We start from the raw sequence: 23508 nt of genomic DNA on the forward strand, positions 1-23508 counted from the left end.
TGGTGGTGTGATGTATTTGGCTGCTTCTAGGAGTTAGGAGAGCCTCAGCCTCCGGCATGGTTGGATTCTGCAGATAAGCCCCGGTGCACGACCAGCCAATAGAATGAGAGAGAGTGGAGAGGGGGCGGGGTCGTGTAGAGGGAGCAAGACTCAGCAAGAGAGAGAGAGAGAGAGAGAGAGAGAGAGAGAGAGAGAGAGAGAGAGAGAGAGAGAGAGAGAGAGAGAGAGAGAGCACAGTATGCCCTTGCCTCCCTCCTTCCTCTCTATTATAAAACTGAAAGGAGCCTGAAAAGAGGAACAGTAGAGCTGGAAAACAAAGAAAGACACTGAAAGAGTACGGCATAGAAAGGACAGGGAGAGAGAGACGGGGTAAAATAACAGGACGTGCGTGAAGAGAGAGAAAGCGAGACAGACAGAGCTCAGTGCAGCAGCATCACCACTTCCACTACCACTCTTCCATAGCTACCTTTACTCCCTCCCTCCCTCCCTCCTCCTTTCTGTACTCCATCTCCCCTGGTTCTCCCTCCTCCTCTCTGTACTCTGTGTCCCCTGGTTCTCCTCTTCTCTGTCTACTACTATTACCGACAGCAGGACCATGGATACAGGAAGCCCCAGGAAGATCCAGTTCACCATGCCTCTCCTGGACTCACACCTGGACCCAGAGGCTGCTGAACAGGTGAGAGAGAGGACTGGGGAAGGTACGGGAGGCAAGGAGGGCTGAGGAGGGGAGGGCAGAGGGGGCTAGGAAAGGGCTTAGAAGGGGAGGGCAGGGAGGGCTAGGGTAAGGAAGGTGGGGCAGAGAGGGCTGGGGAGGGAAGGGGAGGACAGGGCAGGGGGGCAGGGATGGCTAAGGAAGGGGAGGAAGGCAGGGGCAGGGAGGGCTGGGGAAGGTGGTGTAGGAGGCTTGGAGGGGGTGAGTGGGGACAGTCACACGGAGTGATGGTACAGGACCTTACAACAAGCTGTTAGGTTTCCTAGGTGACAAAAAGTTACAGTTTCACCGGTGCTATTGCACTCAGTCTCCGACCTGAAAAGGCACAGGGACAGGTTCGGCATGGTGAGGGGTCACAGGGTTATGTAACCACACTTCACAGCCTCTCAATAGTGTCCGTTCTGAGAGCTGTAGAGACATTCCATGTGTTGGGATCAATTAGTTATGACATGGGGACGTTGTAGCCCCTACAGAGCAGAGTCTCCATTATGTATCGGGCAAGGGACCTTTCGAAGGCTTTTTCTGTGTTTCTGAAGCAAATAGCTGCAGTGATTTTCGTGCGATTGCAGTTGCAGACTCCACGGTATTAGGAACTGTTACGTGTGAAATTATATGTTGAATGTTCAAAGAACAGCTAACTTTTAAAGATCTTTTTTTTTATTCGGCATTGATCTTTTTTTTTTTCAAGTTTTGCTCTTTATTCAAGTCAAATCCAATTGTATTGGTCACATACACATGGTTAGCAGAAATGTGTAGCGAAATGCTAGTGCTTCCAGATCTGACCGTGCAGCAGAATAGAATAGAAAATAATAGAATAGAGAATAACAGAATAGAATTGAAAATTATAGAATAGAATAGAAAATACTAGAATAGAAAATAGAATAGAACAAAACATAATAGAGCAGAATAGAAAATAATAGAATAGAATAGAAAATAATATATTATAAAATAATAGAATAGAAAATAATAGAATAGAGAATAATAGAATAGAATAGAAAATAATAGAATGGAAAATAATAGAATAGAATAGAAAATAATATAATATAATAGAATATACTAGAATAGAAAGTAACAGAATAGAATAGAAAATGATAGAATAGAATAGAAAATGATAGAATAGAAAATTATAGAATAAAAACAATTATAGAATAGAAAATAATAGAATAGAATAGAAAATAATAGAATAGAGTAGAAAATAATAGAATAGAGTAGAAAATAATAGAATAGATTAGAAATAATAGAATAGAAAATAACAGAATAGAATATAAAATAATAGTATAGAATAGAAAATACTAGAATAAACTTGAAAATAATAGAATAGAAAATAATGGAATAGAAAATAGAATCGAACAAAAAATAATAGAACAGAATAGAAAATAATAGAAAATAATGGAAAAGAAAATAATCGAATAGAATAGAAAATACTAGAATAGAAAATAGAATAGTACAAAAAATAATAGAACAGAATAGAAAATGCTAGAATTGAATAGAATAGAAAATAATATAATAGAATAGAAAATAATATATTAGTAAATAATATAATAGAAAATAATAGAATGGAAAATAATAGAATTGAAAATAACAGAATAGAATAGAAAATACTAGAATAGAATAGAACATAATAGAAAAGAAGAGAAAGGAAAAATAATAGAATAGAATAGAAAATAATAGAATGGAAAATAATAGAATATAATAGAAAATAATAGAATAGAAAATACTAGAATAGAAAGTAACAGAATAGAATAGAAAATGATAGAATAGAATAGAAAATACTAGAATAGAATAGAAAATAATAAAATAGAAAATAAGAGAATGGGAAATAATAGAATAGAATAGAAAATAATAGAATGCAAAATAATATATATAGAATATAATAGAAAATAATAGAATAGAAAATAATAGAATAGAATATAATATAAAAGAATGGCCACAAGATGGCCATTCGGGACACGGAAGTTAATACTGCATATTGGGGCTTTGGGTGCCTCACTGTCTGGACTGGTTGTACTGTAGTGAAGGAGACATCCCATTTCTTCCATGTGATAAATATAACATGAATAAGACAGAGAGAGTGTTTTCATTATGAATGAGAGAATGAGAGAGACGGATAACGAAAATAGAGCTACTCGACTTCATGCTGTCACATGCTGTCACATGCTGTCATGCTGACTCAGATGGAGCCGCTGGGACTTTACAGGGTGACAGTTATACAATGTTAGGCAGTGGCGACCCATCATTCAGGGCAGTATATCTGATTTGTGGGGGTTGCCTTTTTTTGCATGCTATTTTGGCGTTAATATGTGTCACATATCAGTTTACAAACAATGTAAAAAAAAGATATAACAATCTTTGAGTTAATAAAGCCTCCATACACACATGGTCTCTATTTTGCTTTCTTGAGTAAGGCAGCTCTAAAATGCAGATGTTTCAGCCTAGTTCAGTGGTTTCTGTGGTGGTGGGGCAGCCAGCGGAAAATAAGGGTTGCTAATGTTCTCTAGTTGCGCTGTGATTGGCTCAGTGTTCTGTCACTCATTGTGACACCACGTCACTGACACATTTAAGGGCAGAGCTCGAAAACTCAATCCCATCGGGATTGACGGCTCAAGGTTATTGGCCACAGATAAAATTATGTCAAATCACGTTATATCTACAGTAGCTTTGATTGGACTTTCAAAATCTTAGATAGCTGTCATCATCATGAATCAAGTCGACAGTCTACCGGCAAATCCATTTTAATCCTTGTCATATGAAGAGAAATAATGAAGAGAAATGACAGATAAAACATGCTCATCAGCCATTGGACATGAACATTACACAACAACAACAAGTGGTTTGTAATGAATCAGTTGGCTAACTGCAAGCACTGCAAGGCAATCATTAGCCTGCTATTCAGTGGAGTGGGTGTGTCGTCCCAATTCTCAGTTTAAAGGTCTCCTTTCCAGGCTTAAAATTATAAACACTCAACATTGGCCATGCTGCCAATCCAGCATCATTTGTGCAGGGCTCAAAACAACTATTGACTCAGAACTGGGAAATCTGACTTCAATGAGTTCAAGACAACTGGGAACGAGCTCTGACTGGGAAAATATGTTTTGAATGGTCATCCAACTGGGAATTGTAAGTGGGGAACTCTGGCCTCTTTCTAGAGCTCCGACCTGAAGATCACTGACGTCATCATGATTCGACCTTGTTTTTTTCAGAGTTCCCAGTTGTCTTGAAAGCACCATAAATCCAGAGAATGGTTTATATGACAAAGTTTGATGACAAGTTTCCTGTTTAATTAAGTGAGCACAGCACAAAAATCCAAAAATGTACGTCACGTTCTGACCTTAGTTCCTTTTGTTTTTGTCTTTGTTTTAGTATGGTCAGGGGTGTGAGTTGGGGTGGGCAGTCTATGTTTGTTTTTCTATGTTGGTTTTTGAGTTCGGCCTTGTATGGTTCTCAATCAGAGGCAGCTGTCAATCGTTGTCCCTGATTGAGAATCATACTTAGGTAGCCTGGGTTTCACTTTTGGTTTGTGGGTGTTTATTTTCCGTGTTTGTGTTAGTGCTACACGGGACTGTTTCGTTTGTTTCACGTTGTTATTTTGTATTTTTGTAGTGTTCGTTTTTTTAAATATTAAAACGGACACATACGACGCTGCAAATTGGTCCGATCTGTCTTACTCCTCACCAGAGGAATACGACGAACATTACAGCATTGTATGCTGCTACATAAATGATGTAATATATCAGGGAGATAGGTAGCGCATTCGGAAAGTTTTCAGACCCCTTTGACTTTTTCAACATTTTGTTTCATTACAGCCTTAGTCTAAAATGAATAAAATTAAATAAATTCCTCATCAACCTACACACAATACCCCATAATGACATCACAATACCCCATAATGACATCACAATACCCCATAATGACATCACAATACCCCATAATGACATCACAATACCCCATAATGACATCACAATATCCCATAATGACATCACAATACCCCATAATGACAATGTGAAAAAAGGTTTAATACATTTTTGCAAATGTACTAAATACAAAAAAACATAAATACCTTATTTACGTAAGTATTCAGACCCTTTGCTATGGGACTTGAAATTGAGCTCACCACAGGTGCATCCTATTTCTACCCTTGAGATGTTTCCACAACTTGATTGGAGTCTACCTGTGGTAAATTCAATTAATTGGACATGATTTGGAAAGGCACACACCTGTCTATATAAAGGCCCCACAGTTGACAGTGCATTTCAGAGCAAAAACCAAGCCATGCGCTCAAAGGAATTGTCCTTAGAACTCAGAGACAGGATTGTGTTGAGGCACCGATCTGGAGAAGGGTACCAATAAATGTGTGCATCATTGAAGGTCCCCAAAAACACAGTGGCCAGCGCCCGGCCAAACTGATCAATCAAGGGAGAAGGGCCTTGGTTAGGGAGGTGATTATTAGTAGTGTTAGGATAGATTAACAGTAGTTTTAGGATAGATTAGTAGTAGTGTTAGGATAGATTAACAGTAGTTTTAGGATAGATTAGTAGTAGTGTTAGGATAGATTAACAGTAGTTTTAGGATAGATTAGTAGTAGTGTTAGGATAGATTAACAGTAGTGTTAGGATAGATTAGTAGTAGTGTTAGGATAGATTAACAGTAGTGTTAGGATAGATTAACAGTAGTGTTAGGATAGATTAACAGTAGTGTTAGGATAGATTAGTAGTAGTGTTAGGATAGATTAACAGTAGTTTTAGGATAGATTAGTAGTAGTGTTAGGATAGATTAACAGTAGTTTTAGGATAGATTAGTAGTAGTGTTAGGATAGATTAACAGTAGTGTTAGGATAGATTAACAGTAGTGTTAGGATAGATTAACAGTAGTGTTAGGATAGATTAACAGTAGTGTTAGGATAGATTAACAGTAGTGTTAGGATAGATTAGTAGTAGTGTTAGGATAGATTAACAGTAGTTTTAGGATAGATTAGTAGTAGTGTTAGGATAGATTAACAGTAGTTTTAGGATAGATTAGTAGTAGTGTTAGGATAGATTAACAGTAGTTTTAGGATAGATTAGTAGTAGTGTTAGGATAGATTAACAGTAGTGTTCGGATAGATTAACAGTAGTGTTAGGATAGATTAACAGTAGTGTTAAAATATATTAACAGTAGTGTTAGGATAGATTAACAGTAGTGTTAGGATAGATTAGCAGTAGTGTTAGGATAGATTAACAGTAGTGTTTGGATAGATTAACAGTAGTGTTAGGATAGATTAACAGTAGTGTTAGGATAGATTAACAGTAGTGTTAGGATAGATTAACAGTAGTGTTAGGATAGATTAGTAGTAGTGTTAGGATAGATTAACAGTAGTGTTAGGATAGATTAGAATTAGTGTTTGGATAGATTAGTAGTAGTGTTAGGCTAGATTAACAGTAGTTTTAGGATTTACTAACAGTAGTGTTAGGATAGATTAACAGTAGTGTTAGGATAGATTAACAGTAGTGTTAGGATAGATTAGTAGTAGTGTTAGGATAGATTAACAGTAGTGTTAGGATAGATTAACAGTAGTGTTAGGATAGATTAACAGTAGTGTTAGGATAGATTAACAGTAGTGTTAGGATAGATTAACAGTAGTGTTAGGATAGATTAGTAGTAGTGTTAGGCTAGATTAACAGTAGTTTTAGGATTTACTAACAGTAGTGTTAGGATTTACTAACAGTAGTGTTAGGATAGATTAACAGTAGTGTAAGGATAGATTAACAGTAGTGTTAGGATAGATTAACAGTAGTGTTAGGATAGATTAGTAGTGGTGTTAGGATAGATTAACAGAGGTGTTAGGATAAACTAACAGTAGTGTTAGGATAGATTAACAGTAGTGTTAGGATAGATTAGTAGTGGTGTTAGGATAGATTAACAGAGGTGTTAGGATAAACTAACAGTAGTTTTAGGATAGATTAACAGTAGTGTTAGGATAGAAACTTTTAGGGAGTTGGTTCCGCTGTCGGGATCAAATCAGCGGAAATTTCAAGAGCGCCACGTATAGTTTTTGATAAAAATCAAACTTTCATTAAAACACACATACAAGGTACTGAATTAAAGCTACACTCGTTGTGAATCAAGCCACCGAGTCAGATTTGTAAAATGCTTTTCGGCGAAAGCATGAGAAGCAATTATCTGATAGCATGCACCCCCAAAGTACTGCAACGTCACCTAAAAACGACAGATTTTGCGGTAGCCAGCGCTACCCAAAACGCAGAAATAAAATATAAAACATTCATTACCTTTGACGAGCTTCTTTCTTGGCACTCCTATATATCCCATAAACATCACAATTGGGTCTTTTTACCGATTAAATCCGTCATTGTATAGCCAAAATGACGTTTTCTGAAGACCGGTCTGATCCAGGAATATTCCCTTTTACAAGACGCAACGTCACTTTTTAAAATTCATAAAGTTGCCTATAAACTTTGACAAAACACTTCAACCTACTTCTGTAATCCAAGTTTAGGTATTAGTAAACGTTAATAAACGATCAAATTGATCATGGAGCGATCTGTATTCAATAGCTGTATGTTTTGAAAATGAAGTCCATTTTGAGAACGACAGGTTTCCTGGGTGCGCGGTTAAAAAAATGGCATCCTTGTCAGTGATCTAACCAAGGATAAAGGGACCTGGAAAACAGTACACTGGCGACATCGTGTGGAATCTGTAGGAATTGCAAACACGGTTCCAACATTTACGACATGCCTTAAACAATACGTATACTGGCGGATTGATTTTCTCAGTCAAAAAAGTAACCAGGTTTTCTGGCGATTTTGACCATGGAACTCGTTCTGTTATAGTCACAGACACCATTGAACTAGTTCTAGAAACTTCAGAGTGTTTTCTATGCACACATACTAATCATATGCATATACTATATTCCTGGCATGAGTAGCAGGGCGTTGAAATGTTGCGCGATTTCTTACAAAAAGCTGCGAAAATTCGCATCATCCTTATGAGGTTTTTAACAGTAGTGTTAGGATAGATTAACAGTAGTGTTAGGATAGATTAACAGTAGTGTTAGGATAGATTAACAGTAGTGTTAGGATAGATTAACAGTAGTGTTAGGATAGATTAACAGTAGTGTTAGGATAGATTAACAGTAGTGTTAGGATAGATTAACAGTAGTGTTAGGATAGATTAGTAGTAGTGTTAGGATAGATTAACAGTAGTGTTAGGATAGATTAACAGTAGTGTTAGGATAGATTAACAGTAGTGTTAGGATAGATTAACAGTAGTGTTAGGATAGATTAACAGTAGTGTTAGGATAGATTAACAGTAGTGTTAGGATAGATTAACAGTAGTGTTAGGATAGATTAACAGTAGTGTTAGGATAGATTAACAGTAGTGTTAGGATAGATTAGTAGTAGTGTTAGTATAGATTAACAGTAGTATTAGGATAGATTAACAGTAGTGTTAGGATAGATTAACAGTAGTGTTAGGATAGATTAGTAGTAGTGTTAGGATAGATTAACAGTAGTGTTAGGATAGATTAGTAGTAGTGTTAGTATAGATTAACAGTAGTGTTAGGATAGATTAACAGTAGTGTTAGGATAGATTAACAGTAGTGTTAGGATAGATTAACAGTAGTGTTGGATAGATTAACAGTAGTGTTAGGATAGATTAACAGTAGTGTTAGGATAGATTAGTAGTAGTGTTAGTATAGATTAACAGTAGTATTAGGATAGATTAACAGTAGTGTTAGGATAGATTAACAGTAGTGTTAGGATAGATTAACAGTAGTGTTAGGATAGATTAACAGTAGTGTTAGGATAGATTAACAGTAGTGTTAGGATAGATTAACAGTAGTGTTAGGATAGATTAACAGTAGTGTTAGGATAGATTAACAGTAGTGTTTGGATAGATTAACAGTAGTGTTAGGATAGATTAACAGTAGTGTTAGGATAGATTAACAGTAGTGTTAGGATAGATTAGAATTAGTGTTTGAATATATTAGTAGTAGTGTTAGGCTAGATTAACAGTAGTGTTAGGATAGATTAACAGTAGTGTTAGGATAGATTAGAATTAGTGTTTGGATATATTAGTAGTAGTGTTAGGATAGATTAACAGTAGTGTTAGGATAGATTAGAATTAGTGTTTGGATAGATTAGTAGTAGTGTTAGGCTAGATTAACAGTAGTGTTAGGATAGATTAACAGTAGTGTTCGGATAGATTAACAGTAGTGTTAGGATAGATTAACAGTAGTGTTAGGATAGATTAGTAGTAGTGTTAGTATAGATTAACAGTAGTATTAGGATAGATTAACAGTAGTGTTAGGATAGATTAACAGTAGTGTTCGGATAGATTAACAGTAGTGTTAGGATAGATTAACAGTAGTGTTAGGATAGATTAGTAGTAGTGTTAGTATAGATTAACAGTAGTATTAGGATAGATTAACAGTAGTGTTAGGATAGATTAGTAGTAGTGTTAGTATAGATTAACAGTAGTATTAGGATAGATTAACAGTAGTGTTAGGATAGATTAACAGTAGTGTTCGGATAGATTAACAGTAGTGTTAGGATAGATTAACAGTAGTGTTAGGATAGATTAGTAGTAGTGTTAGTATAGATTAACAGTAGTATTAGGATAGATTAACAGTAGTGTTAGGATAGATTAGTAGTAGTGTTAGTATAGATTAACAGTAGTATTAGGATAGATTAACAGTAGTGTTAGGATAGATTAACAGTAGTGTTCGGATAGATTAACAGTAGTGTTAGGATAGATTAACAGTAGTGTTCGGATAGATTAGTAGTAGTGTTAGTATAGATTAACAGTAGTATTAGGATAGATTAACAGTAGTGTTAGGATAGATTAACAGTAGTGTTAGGATAGATTAACAGTAGTGTTAGGATAGATTAACAGTAGTGTTAGGATAGATTAACAGTAGTTTTAGGATAGATTAACAGTAGTTTTAGGATAGATTAACAGTAGTGTTAGGATAGATTATCAGTAGTGTTAGGATAGATTAACAGTAGTTTTAGGATAGATTAACAGTAGTTTTAGGATAGATTAACAGTAGTGTTAGGATAGATTAATTTCTTTGTGATATGTGGGACGGTAGCGTCTCACCTCGACAACAGCCAGTGAAATTGCAGGGCGCCAAATTGAAAACAACAGAAATCTCATAATTAAAATTCCTCAAACATACACGTATTATACACCATTTTAAAGATAAACTTCTTGTTAATCCAGCAGCAGTGTCTGATTTCAAAAAGGTTTTACGGCAAAACACACCTTTCGGTTATGTTAAGTTAGTGTCTAGTCACAGAAAAACATACAGCCATTTTCCAAAGAAAGGAGAGGTGTCACAAAAGACAGAAATAGCGTTAAAATGAATCACTAACCTTTGATGATCCTCACCGGATGTGACTCCCAGGACTCCATGTTAGACAATACATGTGTGTTTTGTTCGATAAAGTTAATCTGTATGTCCAAAAACCTTGAAATTGGTGCGTTATGTTCAGAAATGCATTGTCTCAAACAAACATCCGGCGAAAGTGCAGAGAGCCACATCAAATTACAGAAATACTCATCATAAACATTGATGAAAGATACAAGTGTTAAACACACAATTAAAGATAAACTTCTCCTTAATGCAACCACTGTGTCAGATTTCAAAAAGGTTTTACGGTAAAAGCACACCATGTAATTATGTTAGGTCAGCACCTCGCCACAGAAAAACATACAGCCATTTTCCAACCAAGGAGAGGTGTCACAAAACTCAGAATAGCGTTATAAATATTCACTTACCTTTGATGAACTTCTTCGGAATGCACTCCCAGGAATCCCAGTTCCACAATAAATGTTTGTTTTGTTCGATGAAGTCCATAATTTATGTCCAAATACCTCCTTTTTGTTTGCAAGTTTAGTTCACAAATCCAAATTCACAAGGCGCAGGCACTTAGTTCAGACGAAAAGTCAAAACAGTTCCATTACAGTTCGTAGAAACATGTCAAACGATGTATATAATCAATCTTGTTTTTATAATAAATCTTCAATAATATTCCAACCGGAAAATTCCTTTGTCTTTAGAAATGAAAAGGAACGGAGCTCGCTTTCACGCCGCATGCGTGACTTATGGCATTCTGCCAGACCCGTGATTCAAACAGCTCTTATTCGATCCCCCTTCATAGTAGAAGCCAGAAACAAAGTTATAAAGACTGTTTACATCTAGTGGAAGCCTTTGGAAATGTTAGGATAGATTAACAATAGTGTTAGGATAGATTAGTAGTAGTGCTAGGATAAATTAGTAGTAATGTTAGGATAGATTAGTAGCTGACAAACCTCCTGGCATTAACAACTTAGATGGAAAGCTACTGAGGATGGTAGCTGACTCTATAGCCAATCCTGTCTGTCATATTTTAATATGAGCCTCGAGGTAAGTCTTTGTCCTCAGTCCTGGAGGGAAGCCAAAGTAATTCCACTACCCAAGAGTGGTAAAGGGGAATTTTACTGGTTCAAACAGCAGACCTATAAACTTGCTGCCAGCTCCTAGCAAACTGCTGGAAAAAAATTGTGTTTGAAAAAATACAATGCTATCTCTCTGTAAACAAATTAACAACAGACATTCAGCATGCTTATATAGAATGGCACTCAACATGTACTGACTTCACAGACAAAAATGATAAATTGACAAATTGATAATAAGATGAATTGTACTGTTAGACTTCAGTGCAGCTTTTAATATTATTGACCATAACCTGTTGTTTAATAAACGTAAGTGCTATGGCTTTCAACCTCTGGTATATTGTGGATTCAGAACTATCTATTCAATGGAGCTCAAAGGGTTTTCTTTAGTGGAAGCGTCTCTAATATCAAACATGTAAAGTGTGGTGTACCGCAGGGCAGCTCTCTAGGCCCTCTACTTTCACTAAATGACCTGCCGCTGGCATTAAACAAAGCATGTGTGTCCATGTATGCTGAGGATTCAACCATATACCCATCAGCAACCACAGCTAATGAAGTCACGGATTTATTTTTATTTTTTACTACCTTAATTTAACGAGGCAAGTCAGTTTAAAGAACAATTCTTATTTTCAATGACGGCCTAGGAACAGCGGGTTAACTGCCTTGTTCAGAGGCAGAACAACTGATTTTTACCTTGTCAGCTCAGGGATTCAATCTTGTAACCTTTCTGTTACTAGTCCAATGCTCTAATCACTAGGCTACCCTGCCGCCCCTTAACGAAGAGTTGCAATCTGTTTTGGAGTGGGTGGCCAGTAATAAACTGGTCCTCCTGAATATCTCTAAAACTAAGAGCATTGTATTTGGTACAAATCATTCCTTATTATGCTAGACCTCAGCTGAATCTGGTAATGAATGGTGTGGCTGTTGAACAAGTTGAGGAGACTAAATTACTTGGTGTTACCTTAGATTGTAAACTGTCATGGTCAAAACATATAGATTCAATGGTTGTAAAGATGGGGAGAGGTCTGTCCGTAATAAAGAGATACTCTGCTTTTTTGACACCACACTCCAAAAAACAAGTTCTGCAGGCCCTAGCTTTGTCTAATCTTGATTATTGTCCAGTCGTGTGGTCCAGTGCTGCAAGTAAAGACCTAGTTAAGCTGCAGCTGGCCCAGAACAGAGTGGCATGTGTTGCTCTTAATTGTAATCAGAGGGCTGATATGAATACTATGCATGCCAGTCTCTCTTGGCTAAGAATTGAGGAGAGACTGACTGCATCACTTATTTTTATAAGAAACAATGTGTTGAAAATCCCAAAATGTTTGCATAGTCAACTTACACACAGCTCTGACATACACACTTATCCCACCAGACATGCCTCTAGAGGTCTTTCCACAGTCCCCCAATCCTGAACAAATTCAAGAAAACATACAGTATTATATAGAGCCTTTAACCATTTCACAATCAACTTTTACCAGTTGATGTAGACACAAATAAAATAAAATAAATTCATTACAATTTTTCTGAAATATGTGCATATATTGGTTTTACTTCAGGACCAGACTTTTCCAGAGCAGATTGTGGATAAATACTTTAAAAAAATATTTATAATACTAAAGACATGCATTTTTGGCAAATTCATTCAAATAAAATATGATATAGAATAGAAAGAATGACAGAATATCAACAATTCTCAATTGGAAAGTCTGGAGAATATATCTAAGGATAACCAGAGGATAACCACAGGATAACCAGAGGATAACCACATGATAACCAGAGGATAACCACAGGATAACCACAGGATAACCACAGGATAACCACAGGATAACCACAGGATAACCAGAGGATAACCACAGGATAACCACAGGATAACCACAGGATAACCAGAGGATAACCAGAGGATAACCACAGGATAACCACAGGATAACCAGAGGATAGCCAGAGGATAACCAGAGGATAACCACAGGATAACCACAGGATAACCAGAGGATAACCACAGGATAACCACAGGATAACCAGAGGATAACCACAGGATAACCAGAGGATAACCAGAGGATAACCACAGGATAACCACAGGATAACCAGAGGATAACCACAGGATAACCAGAGGATAACCACAGGATAACCACAGGATAACCAGAGGATAACCAGAGGATAACCAGAGGATAACCACAGGATAACCAGAGGATAACCACAGGATAACCACAGGATAACCAGAGGATAACCACAGGATAACCACAGGATAACCACAGGATAACCAGAGGATAACCACAGGATAACCAGAGGATAACCACAGGATAACCAGAGGATAACCACAGGATAACCACAGGATAACCAGAAGATAACCACAGGATAACCAGAGGATAACCACAGGATAACCAGAGGATAACCACAGGATAACCACAGGATAACCACAGGATAACCAGAGGATAACCACAGGATAACCAGAGGATAACCACAGAATAAACAGAGGATAACCACAGGATAACCAGAGGATAACCACAGGATAACCACAGGATAACCAGAGGATAACCAGAGGATAACCACAGGATAACCAGAGGATAACCAGAGGATAACCAGAGGATAACCAGAGGATAACCACAGGATAACCAGAGGATAACCACAGGATAACCACAGGATAACCACAGGATAACCAGAGGATAACCACAGGATAACCAGAGGATAACCACAGAATAAACAGAGGATAACCACAGGATAACCAGAGGATAACCACAGGATAACCACAGGATAACCAGAGGATAACCAGAGGATAACCACAGGATAACCAGAGGATAACCAGAGGATAACCACAGATCATTTGGTGTAAATGCAGACGCTGAAGCATGTGGGAAGAGTCTGACTTCCGGAGAAATGAGTTAGTTAAAGACAAGTACATTTAAATTAAGACTACCAAGTGCCAAAAGCCTATTTAGAAGCAATCACAATCTCTTCAAAATATGTTTATTAAATGTAGTCCAGTATGTAACATTGTCTATGAAATGGGCTTTGAAATTCTGTGTAATTCAATGTAGTGAGCTTTGAAATGATTGATGTATGTCAATTTTAAAGTTGTTAAAAAGAAGAAAATGCTTTATGATAGTAGTATGACAATCTAAATAAACATTTTCGTTGTTTTACATATTTGTATGTGAACTTTTTGAAAATACTAATATTAACGGACCAAAATACCAAGAATTCTCAAAATTGATAGGTAGATGCAAAAAAATGTAATTTCAGCCAGTGGTGCTGAAAAGTATTTCTGCATTTCATTGTGGAGTGTCTGAGTGTGGAGCAGCAGCAGAATTAGTGTCTCAGTGTGGAGCAGCAGCAGAATTACAGTGTCTCAGTGTGGAGCAGCAGCAGAATTACAGTGTTCAGGGTGGAGCAGCAGCAGAATTACAGTGTCTCAGTGTGGAGCAGCAGCAGAATTACAGTGTTTCAATGTGGAGCAGCAGCAGAATTACAGTGTCTCAGTGTGGAGCAGCAGCAGAATTACAGTGTTTCAGTGTCCGTCTCTGTTTTTCTGTGAGCCCCGTTGTACCTTGACATACCACAGTTTGATACTGTAGGTCAGGCTCTGGAGAGAAGCAGCATTCACTGTCCATCAAGCTATATTTCTAGGGGTGGAGTCCTGGAGATGGAGTCCTGGGGATGGAGTCCTGGGGATGGAGTTCTGGGGATGTAGTCCTGGGTTATGGAGTTCTGGGGATGGAGTTCTGGGGATGGAGTCCTGGGGATGGAGTCCTGGGGATGGAGTCCTGGGTTATGGAGTTCTGGGGATGGAGTTCTGGGGATGGAGTCCTGGGGATGGAGTTCTGGGGATAGAGTCCTGGGGATGGGGTCCTGGGTTATGGAGTTCTGGGAATGGAGTTCTGGGGATGGAGTCCTGGGGATGGAGTCCTGGGAATGGAGTTCTGGGGATGGAGTTCTGGGGATGGAGTCCTGGGGATGGAGTCCTGGGGGTTGGAGTTCTGGGGATGGAGTTCTTCTGAGGATGGAGTTCTTCTGGGGATGGAGTCCTGGGGATGGAGTCCTGGGGATGAGGTCCTGGGGGATGGAGTTCTGGGGATGGAGTTCTGGGGATGGAGTCCTGGGGATTGAGTCCTGGGGATGGAGTTCTGGGGATGGAGTCCTGGGGGATGGAGTCCTGGGAGGGTGGAGTTAAAATTATGAATTGCTGAATTTATAGGTAATGTAACTCCATTAAGGACTTTGGTAGGCTTGAGTAAACCTCATCCCCATTATTCTGTATTTTATAAGCTGATGTCTAGACATACAGTATCTTTGTCCTGAGCTGGGAACATTACTGTTCATTTCTATTGCTTCTGGGAGGCAGTTCTGGAAATATCAGGTCAGAGATACTGTGTTGGCTAAAACACCACTCATCTGTCCTACATTTAAAAAGATTCTGGAAGAAAATCTATTTTAGTAAGTTTGTATGGTTTTTATTACTGTAACTGAAATGCATGCAAGTCCTCATGATCTATTCTTAGCATCTGCAATCCTGAGAGAAGCCAGGACTTTACACAATAACCATATTATTAATATGTAAAACAGATATCTATGTCTCCTTTGACTCAAATTGTATTGCAACTGCACTTCCCGGTGCCCAGTAAAATATGGTTCTTGTTAATTGTAGGATACAGAAATATAGCCTGTGCAAATGTTGTATAAGCTAATGTTATTTTGATATCAATACAGATAGGAATGAAGGTAAACCACAGTAGTGATAGTGTTGGATGTGTCTGAAGACTTGCTGCAGACTGCAGACTAGCCTTGTCCAAAACCCCCTGTTGATTCACCTTGAGATGAATTTCAAATCAAATCAAACGTGATTTGTTACATGTGGTAGACTTTACCGTGAAAATGCTTACTTTACCAGCCCCTACCCAACAGTGCAGTTCAAGAAGAGCTAAGAAAATATTTACCAAATAAACTGAAGTCAAAAATAATAACACAATAAAACAACAATAACGAGGCTGTGTACAGGGGGTACACATGTCTAGTCAGTGTGCGAGGGTACATGTTAGTGGAGGTAATATGTACATGTAGGTATGGGTGAAGTGACTATTGTCATGACTGTCCTGAACAGGTCAGGTTACAGGAGACCACAGCTCTACAGATGATCTATCAACCCCAACAGAGGAGGAGAGATCTAGGGGTCTCAAGATGTGTTTTTTTTATGACCCCTCACGCCCCTGGTAAATCTCAGGCCACAGACAAATTCCTTTGTCCTGTTACTATGGAGAACCAGCCTCAGAACATTAAACATGAAATAAAGGGACTTTAGAACAATGGTTTCCGCCAGCCACAATGGTGGTCATGACGATAGATGGAATATGAAAATGTATGTCATTTTTGTTTTGTTATAAAAAAAAATTGTAACGTGAGGAGTTTTCCTAGTATATGTTTGATGTTTATACATTGTACGTTGTATGGAAAATATCCAAATCAAAGAGAATGTTTGGGGAATATGAAATGTGAAGTTAGTTGTCTAAAATTGGATTTAAGTCAAATCTAGACCTTGGCCCCACTGATGTACTGGGTAAAGAATTTCCAGGGAAGACTACGTACTACCCTCTGAACGCAACACAAGTTTGAAGCGCCTTACGGTCAGATGCCAAACAGTTGCCATACCAGGAGGTGATGCAGTCAGGCAGGATGCTCTCGATGGTGCAGCTGTAGAACCTTTTGAGGATATGAGGACCCATGCCAAATCTCTTCAGTCTCCTGAGGGGGAAAATGTTTTTTCGTGCCCTCTTCACGACTGCCTTGGTGTGCTTGGACAATGATAGTTTCGTTGGTGATGTGGACACCAAGAACCTTGAAACTCTCGCCCCGCTCCACTACAGCCCCTTTGATATCAATGGGGGCCTGTTCGGCCCGCCTTTTCCTGTAGTCCACGATCAGCTCCTTTGTCTTGCTCACATTGAGGGAGAGGTTATTGGAACCACACTGCCATGTCTCTGACCTCATCCCTATAGACTGTCTCATCGTTGTCGGTGATCAGGCCTACCACTGTTGTGTCGTCAGCAAACTTAATGAGTCGTGTTTGGCAATGCATGCGTGGGAGAAGAGAGAGTACAGGAGTGGACACCCCTGAGGGGCCCCAGTGTTGAAGATCAGCGTGACAGACCCTTACCACCTGGAGGCGGCCCGTCAGGAAGTCCAGGATTCAGTTGCAGAGGGAAGTGTTTAGTCCCAGGGTCCTTAGCTTAATGATGAGCTTCGTGGGCATTATGGTGTTGAACGCTGAGCTGTAGTCAATGAACAGCATTGAGATTGAGATTGCCTCATCTGTGGATCTGTTGGGGCGGTATGCGAATTGGAGTGGGTCTAGGGTGTCCGGGAGGATGCTGTTGATGTGAGCCATGACCAGCCTATCAAAGCACTTCATGGCTACCGATGTGAGTGCTACGGGGCGGTAACCTGGTTACCTTCGCTTCCTTGGGCACAGGGACTATGGTGGTCTGCTTGAAACCACGTCCTGGTAATCCATCTGGCCCGCAGCTACCGAGAGCATTATCACACAGTCATCCAGAACAGCTGGTGCTCTCGTGCATGCTTCAGTGTTGTTTGCCTCGACGCAAGCATCAAAGAAATTTAACTCGTCTGGTAGGCTTGCGTCACTGCGCAGCTCGCGTCTGTGTTTCCCTTTTTAGTCTGTAATAGTTTTAATAATAATATAATAATAATAATAATAATATAATAATATATGCCATTTAGCAGACGCTTTTATCCAAAGCGACTTACAGTCATGTGTGCATACATTCTACGTTTTCAAGCCCTGCCACATCTGACGATCGCCAGAGCCGGTGTAGTAGTATTCAATCTTAATCCTGTATTGACACTTGTTTGATGGTTCATCTGAGGGCATAGAGGGATTTTTTTACATGTGTCCGGATTAGTTTCCCACTCCTTGAAAGTGGAAGCTCTAGCCTTTAGCTCAATGTGGATGTTGCCTGTAATCCATGGCTTCTGGTTGGGATATGTATATCGGAGCGATGCGTAGGGTGTTTCATGCTTGTGACCCGGGTTTGCTTCCCTGTTCTGCCATTCACTACAGTATCCATAACACAATGAGACTTAATTATAGGCTACTGTAAGTCTAGTAAACTGTAACCCTACTATTGACACAGCTCTGTGTAACTGATCAAACTCTGTGCTGCGAAACCAGCACTGTGCTACTGAACCAACTCTCTGCTACTGAACCAGCTCTATAATACTGAACCAGCTCTCTGCTTCTGAACCAGCTCTGTTCTACTGAACCAGCTCTATAATACTCAACCAGCTCTCTGCTTCTGAACCAGCTCTGTGCTACTGAACCAACTCTCTGCTACTGAACCAGCTCTATAATACTGAACCAGCTCTGTTCTACTGAACAAACTCTGTGTTACTGAACCAGCTCTATGGTACTGAACCAGCTCTGTGCTACTAAACCATCTGTGTGCTACTGAACCATTTATGTGCTACTGAACCAGCTCTGTGCTACTGAACCAGCTCCATAATTCTGAACCAGCTCTGTGCTACTGAACCAGCTCCATAATACTGAACCAGCTCTGTGCTACTGAACCAGCTCCATAATACTGAACCAGCTCTGTGCTACTGAACCAGCTCCATAATTCTGAACCAGCTCTGTGCTACTGAACCAGCTCCATAATACTGAACCAGCTCTATGATACTAAACCATCTGTGTGCTACTGAACCAGCCGTGTGACACTGAACCAGTTCTGTGCTACTGAACCATCTGTGTGCTACTGAACCAGCCGTGTGATACTCATCCCTATGGAGCTGTGAGGGGAACGGCACCTCAGTACCTCCAGGCTCTGATCAGGCCCTACACCCAAACAAGGGCACTGCGTTCATCCACCTCTGGCCTGCTCGCCTCCCTACCACTGAGGAAGTACAGTTCCCGCTCAGCCCAGTCAAAACTGTTCGCTGCTCTGGCCCCCTAATGGTGGAACAAACTCCCTCACGACGCCAGGACAGCGGAGTCAATCACCACCTTCCGGAGACACCTGAAACCCCACTTCTTTAAGGAATACCTAGGATAGGATAAAGTAATCCTTCTCACCCCCCCCCTTAAAAGATTTAGATGCACTATTGTAAAGTGGCTGTTCCACTGGATGTCATAAGGTGAATGCACCAATTTGTAAGTCGCTCTGGATAAGAGCGTCTGCTAAATGACTTAAATGTAAATGTAAATACTGAACCAGCTCTGTGCTACTGAACCAGCTCTATAATACTCAACCAGCTCTATGATACAGAACAAGCTCTGTGCTCCTGAACCAGCCGTGTGCTACTGAACCAGCTCTGTGCTACTGAACCAGCTCTATAATACTGAACCAGCTCTGTGATACTGAACCAGCTCTGTGATACTGAACCAGCTCTGTGCTACTGAACCAGCTCTATAATACTGAACCAGCTCTGTGCTACTGAACCAGCTCTATAATACTGAACCAGCTCTGTGATACTGAACCAGCTCTGTGATACTGAACCAGCTCTGTGCTACTGAACCAGCCGTGTGCTACTGAACCAGCTCTGTGCTACTGAACCAGCTCTGTGCTACTGAACCAGCTCTATAATACTGAACCAGCTCTGTGATACTGAACCAGCTCTGTGATACTGAACCAGCTCTGTGCTACTGAACCAGCTCTGTGCTACTGAACCAGCTCTATAATACTGAACCAGCTCTATAATACTGAACCAGCTCTGTGCTACTGAACCAGCTCTGTGCTACTGAACCAGCTCTATAATACTGAACCAGCTCTATAATACTGAACCAGCTCTATAATACTGAACCAGCTCTGTGCTACTGAACCAGGCATGTGCTACTATTCTGTTGTACACCTCTGATCCTGAGCGTCATAGAGAAGAAGGATTTCTGTCAGGGCAGAAAAAGAGACGGAGGCAGGAGAGTCCCAAAAACCTCCCTATTCCCTTTATACTGCATGGGCCCTGGTCTGAAGTAGCTCAGTACTAGCCGTTGGGCCCTGGTCTGGAGTAGCTCACTACTAGCCTATGGGCCCTGGTCAAAAGTAGTGCCCTATATAGGGACAAGGGTGCAATTTGGGATGAGAACTCACTGCTGGCCCTCAAAAGCCCATGAATAATTTGGATAATTAAAAGTTGAACAAGACCGCTGTTACAAGGACAGGTCTATGAATAGTTCTATGTGATGGCTGTAGAAAGATGTTAGAACAGTCCCTGTTTCATACAATATGGAGCAATAGATGAAACATCCCAAGGCATGCTGTAGAGGGATGGTAGTTTGTTATTTGGTGAAATTCGGACCAGACTATACCAGACTGTATGAATCGGAGAGAGAAGCACGGACTGACATGAACTGGTTATACAGAAATGAAGGGGTGTAATTATATTCATTCTATTGTTACTATGATCCATCAGAACAACTGAAGAACTGTATTTTTCCCAGCGCATTGGAATCCTTCACATGAACAACAGTAACAGAATCTATGACTCTCCGTGCCCTTCTCTCTGTAAGACAGGCCTCTTTCTGTTCTCCATGTGGGAGTTATGATGAATGTGAAGGAGAGGGAGTTGCAGGGAAGTGACGTGGAAAAGTGATGTGTGTTTGTCTGCAAGGAGATAACATTTACTAGTGAACAGTGTGTCTGCAAGGAGATAACATTGACTAGTGAACAGTGTGTCGTCAAGGAGATAACATTGACTGGTGAACAGTGTGTCATCAACATAATATTGACTAGTGAACAGTGTGTCTGCAAGGAGATAACATTGACTAGTGAACAGTGTGTCTGCAAGGAGATAACATTTACTAGTGAACAATGTGTCATCAAGGAGATAAAATTGACTAGTGAACAGTGTGTCATCAAGGAGATAACATTGACTAGTGAACAGATAATAACATTGACTAGTGAACAGTGTGTCGTCAAGGAGATAATATTGACTAGTGAACAGTGTGTCAAGGAGATAACATTGACTAGTGAACAGTGTGTCATCAAGGAGATAATATTGACTAGTGAACAGTGTGTCGTCAAGGAGATAATATTGACTAGTGAACAGTGTGTCATCAAGGAGATAATATTGACTAGTAAACAGTGTGTCATCAAGGAGATAACATTGACTAGTGAACAGTGTGTCATCAAGGAGATAATATTGACTAGTGAAAAGTGTGTCGTCAAGGAGATAACATTGACTAGTGAACAGTGTGTCACCAAGGAGATAACATTGAAGAGTGGACAGTGTGTCCTCAAGGAGATAACATTGACTAGTGAACAGTGTGTCGTCAAGGAGATAACATTGACCAGTCAGCCCCTATTAAAATATCCTGTATCCAGTGCTATTCACTGGGAAGGCAGAGCGAGACTTACAATTAGGGAAGCTTTCTTTCACTGGATAAGCTGCCTTTCACAAACCACGGAGGCTGTGTTTACACAGGAAGCCCAATATTTATGTTTCTAACTGTAGGCTTTATTTAGTTCTGAGAAAAAGAGAAAAAGAAGCAGGCATGAGCTTTATATCTATATTTATATCTAGCCTCTAAAATAACCATCATATTGCTGTTCGATATCACTCCAGAACACTGCAGTACACTCATCAATAACACTGTGTGGGCTACAGGCTGTGAACAGGCTGTTATGGCAGAATGCATCTTCTAGAAACGGCAATAGGATTGGACTTCACATGACGCTCAGCCTTCGTCAGCAAGGCTGCCAGCTAGGCTACAGCTCATAACTGCTGCCGTGCGCGTGTGTGTCCAGGAACAATACACATCCCTGTAATTCTGTTGTTGGAGTCTATTGGAAGCACACAAACACATCTACGTTCTAACTCTTAGAAAAAACCCACCACCACAAAATATTCCCATTGGGTTTTCCTGGGATCTTACTGAATAATGACGTAAGTTCTGTCTCTTCTCTCCAGATCAGAAGACGGCGGCCCACACCTGCTACTCTGGTAGCATCCAGTGACCAGTCTTCTCCAGGTAATTAAACCAGTCTTCTCCAGGTAATTAAACTAGTCTTCTCCAGGTAATTAAAACAGTCTTCTCCAGGTAATTAAACCAGTCTTCTCCAGGTAATTAAACCAGTCTTCTCCAGGTAATTAAACTAGTCTTCTCCAGGTAATTAAAACAGTCGTCTCCAGGTAATTAAACCAGTCTTCTCCAGGTAATTAAACCAGTCTTCTCCAGGTAATTAAACCAGTCTTCTCCAGGTAATTAAACTAGTCTTCTCCAGGTAATTAAAACAGTCGTCTCCAGGTAATTAAACCAGTCTTCTCCAGGTAATTAAAACAGTCTTCTCCAGGTAATTAAACCAGTCTTCTCCAGGTAATTAAACCAGTCTTCTCCAGGTAATTAAACCAGTCTTCTCCAGGTAATTAAACAGTCTTCTCCAGGTAATTAAACCAGTCTTCTCCAGGTAATTAAACCAGTCTTCTCCATGTAATTAATTAAACTAGTCTTCTCCAGGTAATTAAAACAGTCGTCTCCAGGTAATTAAACCAGTCTTCTCCAGGTAATTAAACCAGTCTTCTCCAGGTAATTAAACTAGTCTTCTCCAGGTAATTAAAACAGTCTTCTCCAGGTAATTAAACTAGTCTTCTCCAGGTAATTAAACTAGTCTTCTCCAGGTAATTAAACTAGTCTTATCCAGGTAATTAAACTAGTCTTATCCAGGTAATTAAACTAGTCTTCTCCAGGTAATTAAACTAGTCTTATCCAGGTAATTAAACTAGTCTTCTCCAGGTAATTAAACTAGTCTTCTCCAGGTAATTAAACCATTCTTCTCCATGTAATTAAACCAGTCTTCTCCAGGTAATTAAACCAGTCTTCTCCAGGTAATTAAAACAGTCTTCTCCAGGTAATTAAACTAGTCTTCTCCAGGTAATTAAAACAGTCGTCTCCAGGTAATTAAACCAGTCTTCTCCAGGTAATTAAACCAGTCTTCTCCAGGTAATTAAACTAGTCTTCTCCAGGTAATTAAAACAGTCTTCTCCAGGTAATTAAACTAGTCTTCTCCATGTAATTAAACTAGTCTTCTCCAGGTAATTAAACTAGTCTTATCCAGGTAATTAAACGAGTCTTCTCCAGGTAATTAAACTAGTCTTCTCCAGGTAATTAAACTAGTCTTATCCAGGTAATTAAACTAGTCTTCTCCAGGTAATTAAACTAGTCTTCTCCAGGTAATTAAACCAGTCTTCTCCAGGTAATTAAACCAGTCTTCTCCAGGTAATTAAACCAGTCTTCTCCAGGTAATTAAAACAGTCTTCTCCAGGTAATTAAAAGTCTTCTCCAGGTAATTAAACTAGTCTTCTCCAGGTAATTAAACTAGTCTTATCCAGGTAATTAAACTAGTCTTCTCCAGGTAATTAAACTAGTCTTC

At 39.5% G+C, this 23508-nt stretch overlaps 1 protein-coding gene across 2 annotated transcripts in view; it reads left to right on the top strand.

The window, feature by feature from the left end:
- Positions 1-165: 165 nt before the first annotated feature.
- Positions 166-23508, top strand: part of LOC127932073 (protein phosphatase 1 regulatory subunit 1A-like) — a 74172-nt gene continuing 50829 nt past the window's right edge. For both annotated transcript variants that reach the window (XM_052526388.1, XM_052526389.1), the window contains exons 1-2: positions 166-676; positions 22049-22109. In XM_052526388.1, coding sequence (XP_052382348.1) covers positions 596-676; positions 22049-22109 — 142 coding nt within the window. In that variant the 5' untranslated portion in view covers positions 166-595. The remainder of the gene's footprint in view (positions 677-22048; positions 22110-23508) is intronic.

This window comes from Oncorhynchus keta, chromosome 10 (assembly GCF_023373465.1).
Source record: "Oncorhynchus keta strain PuntledgeMale-10-30-2019 chromosome 10, Oket_V2, whole genome shotgun sequence".
NCBI lineage: Eukaryota > Metazoa > Chordata > Actinopteri > Salmoniformes > Salmonidae > Oncorhynchus > Oncorhynchus keta.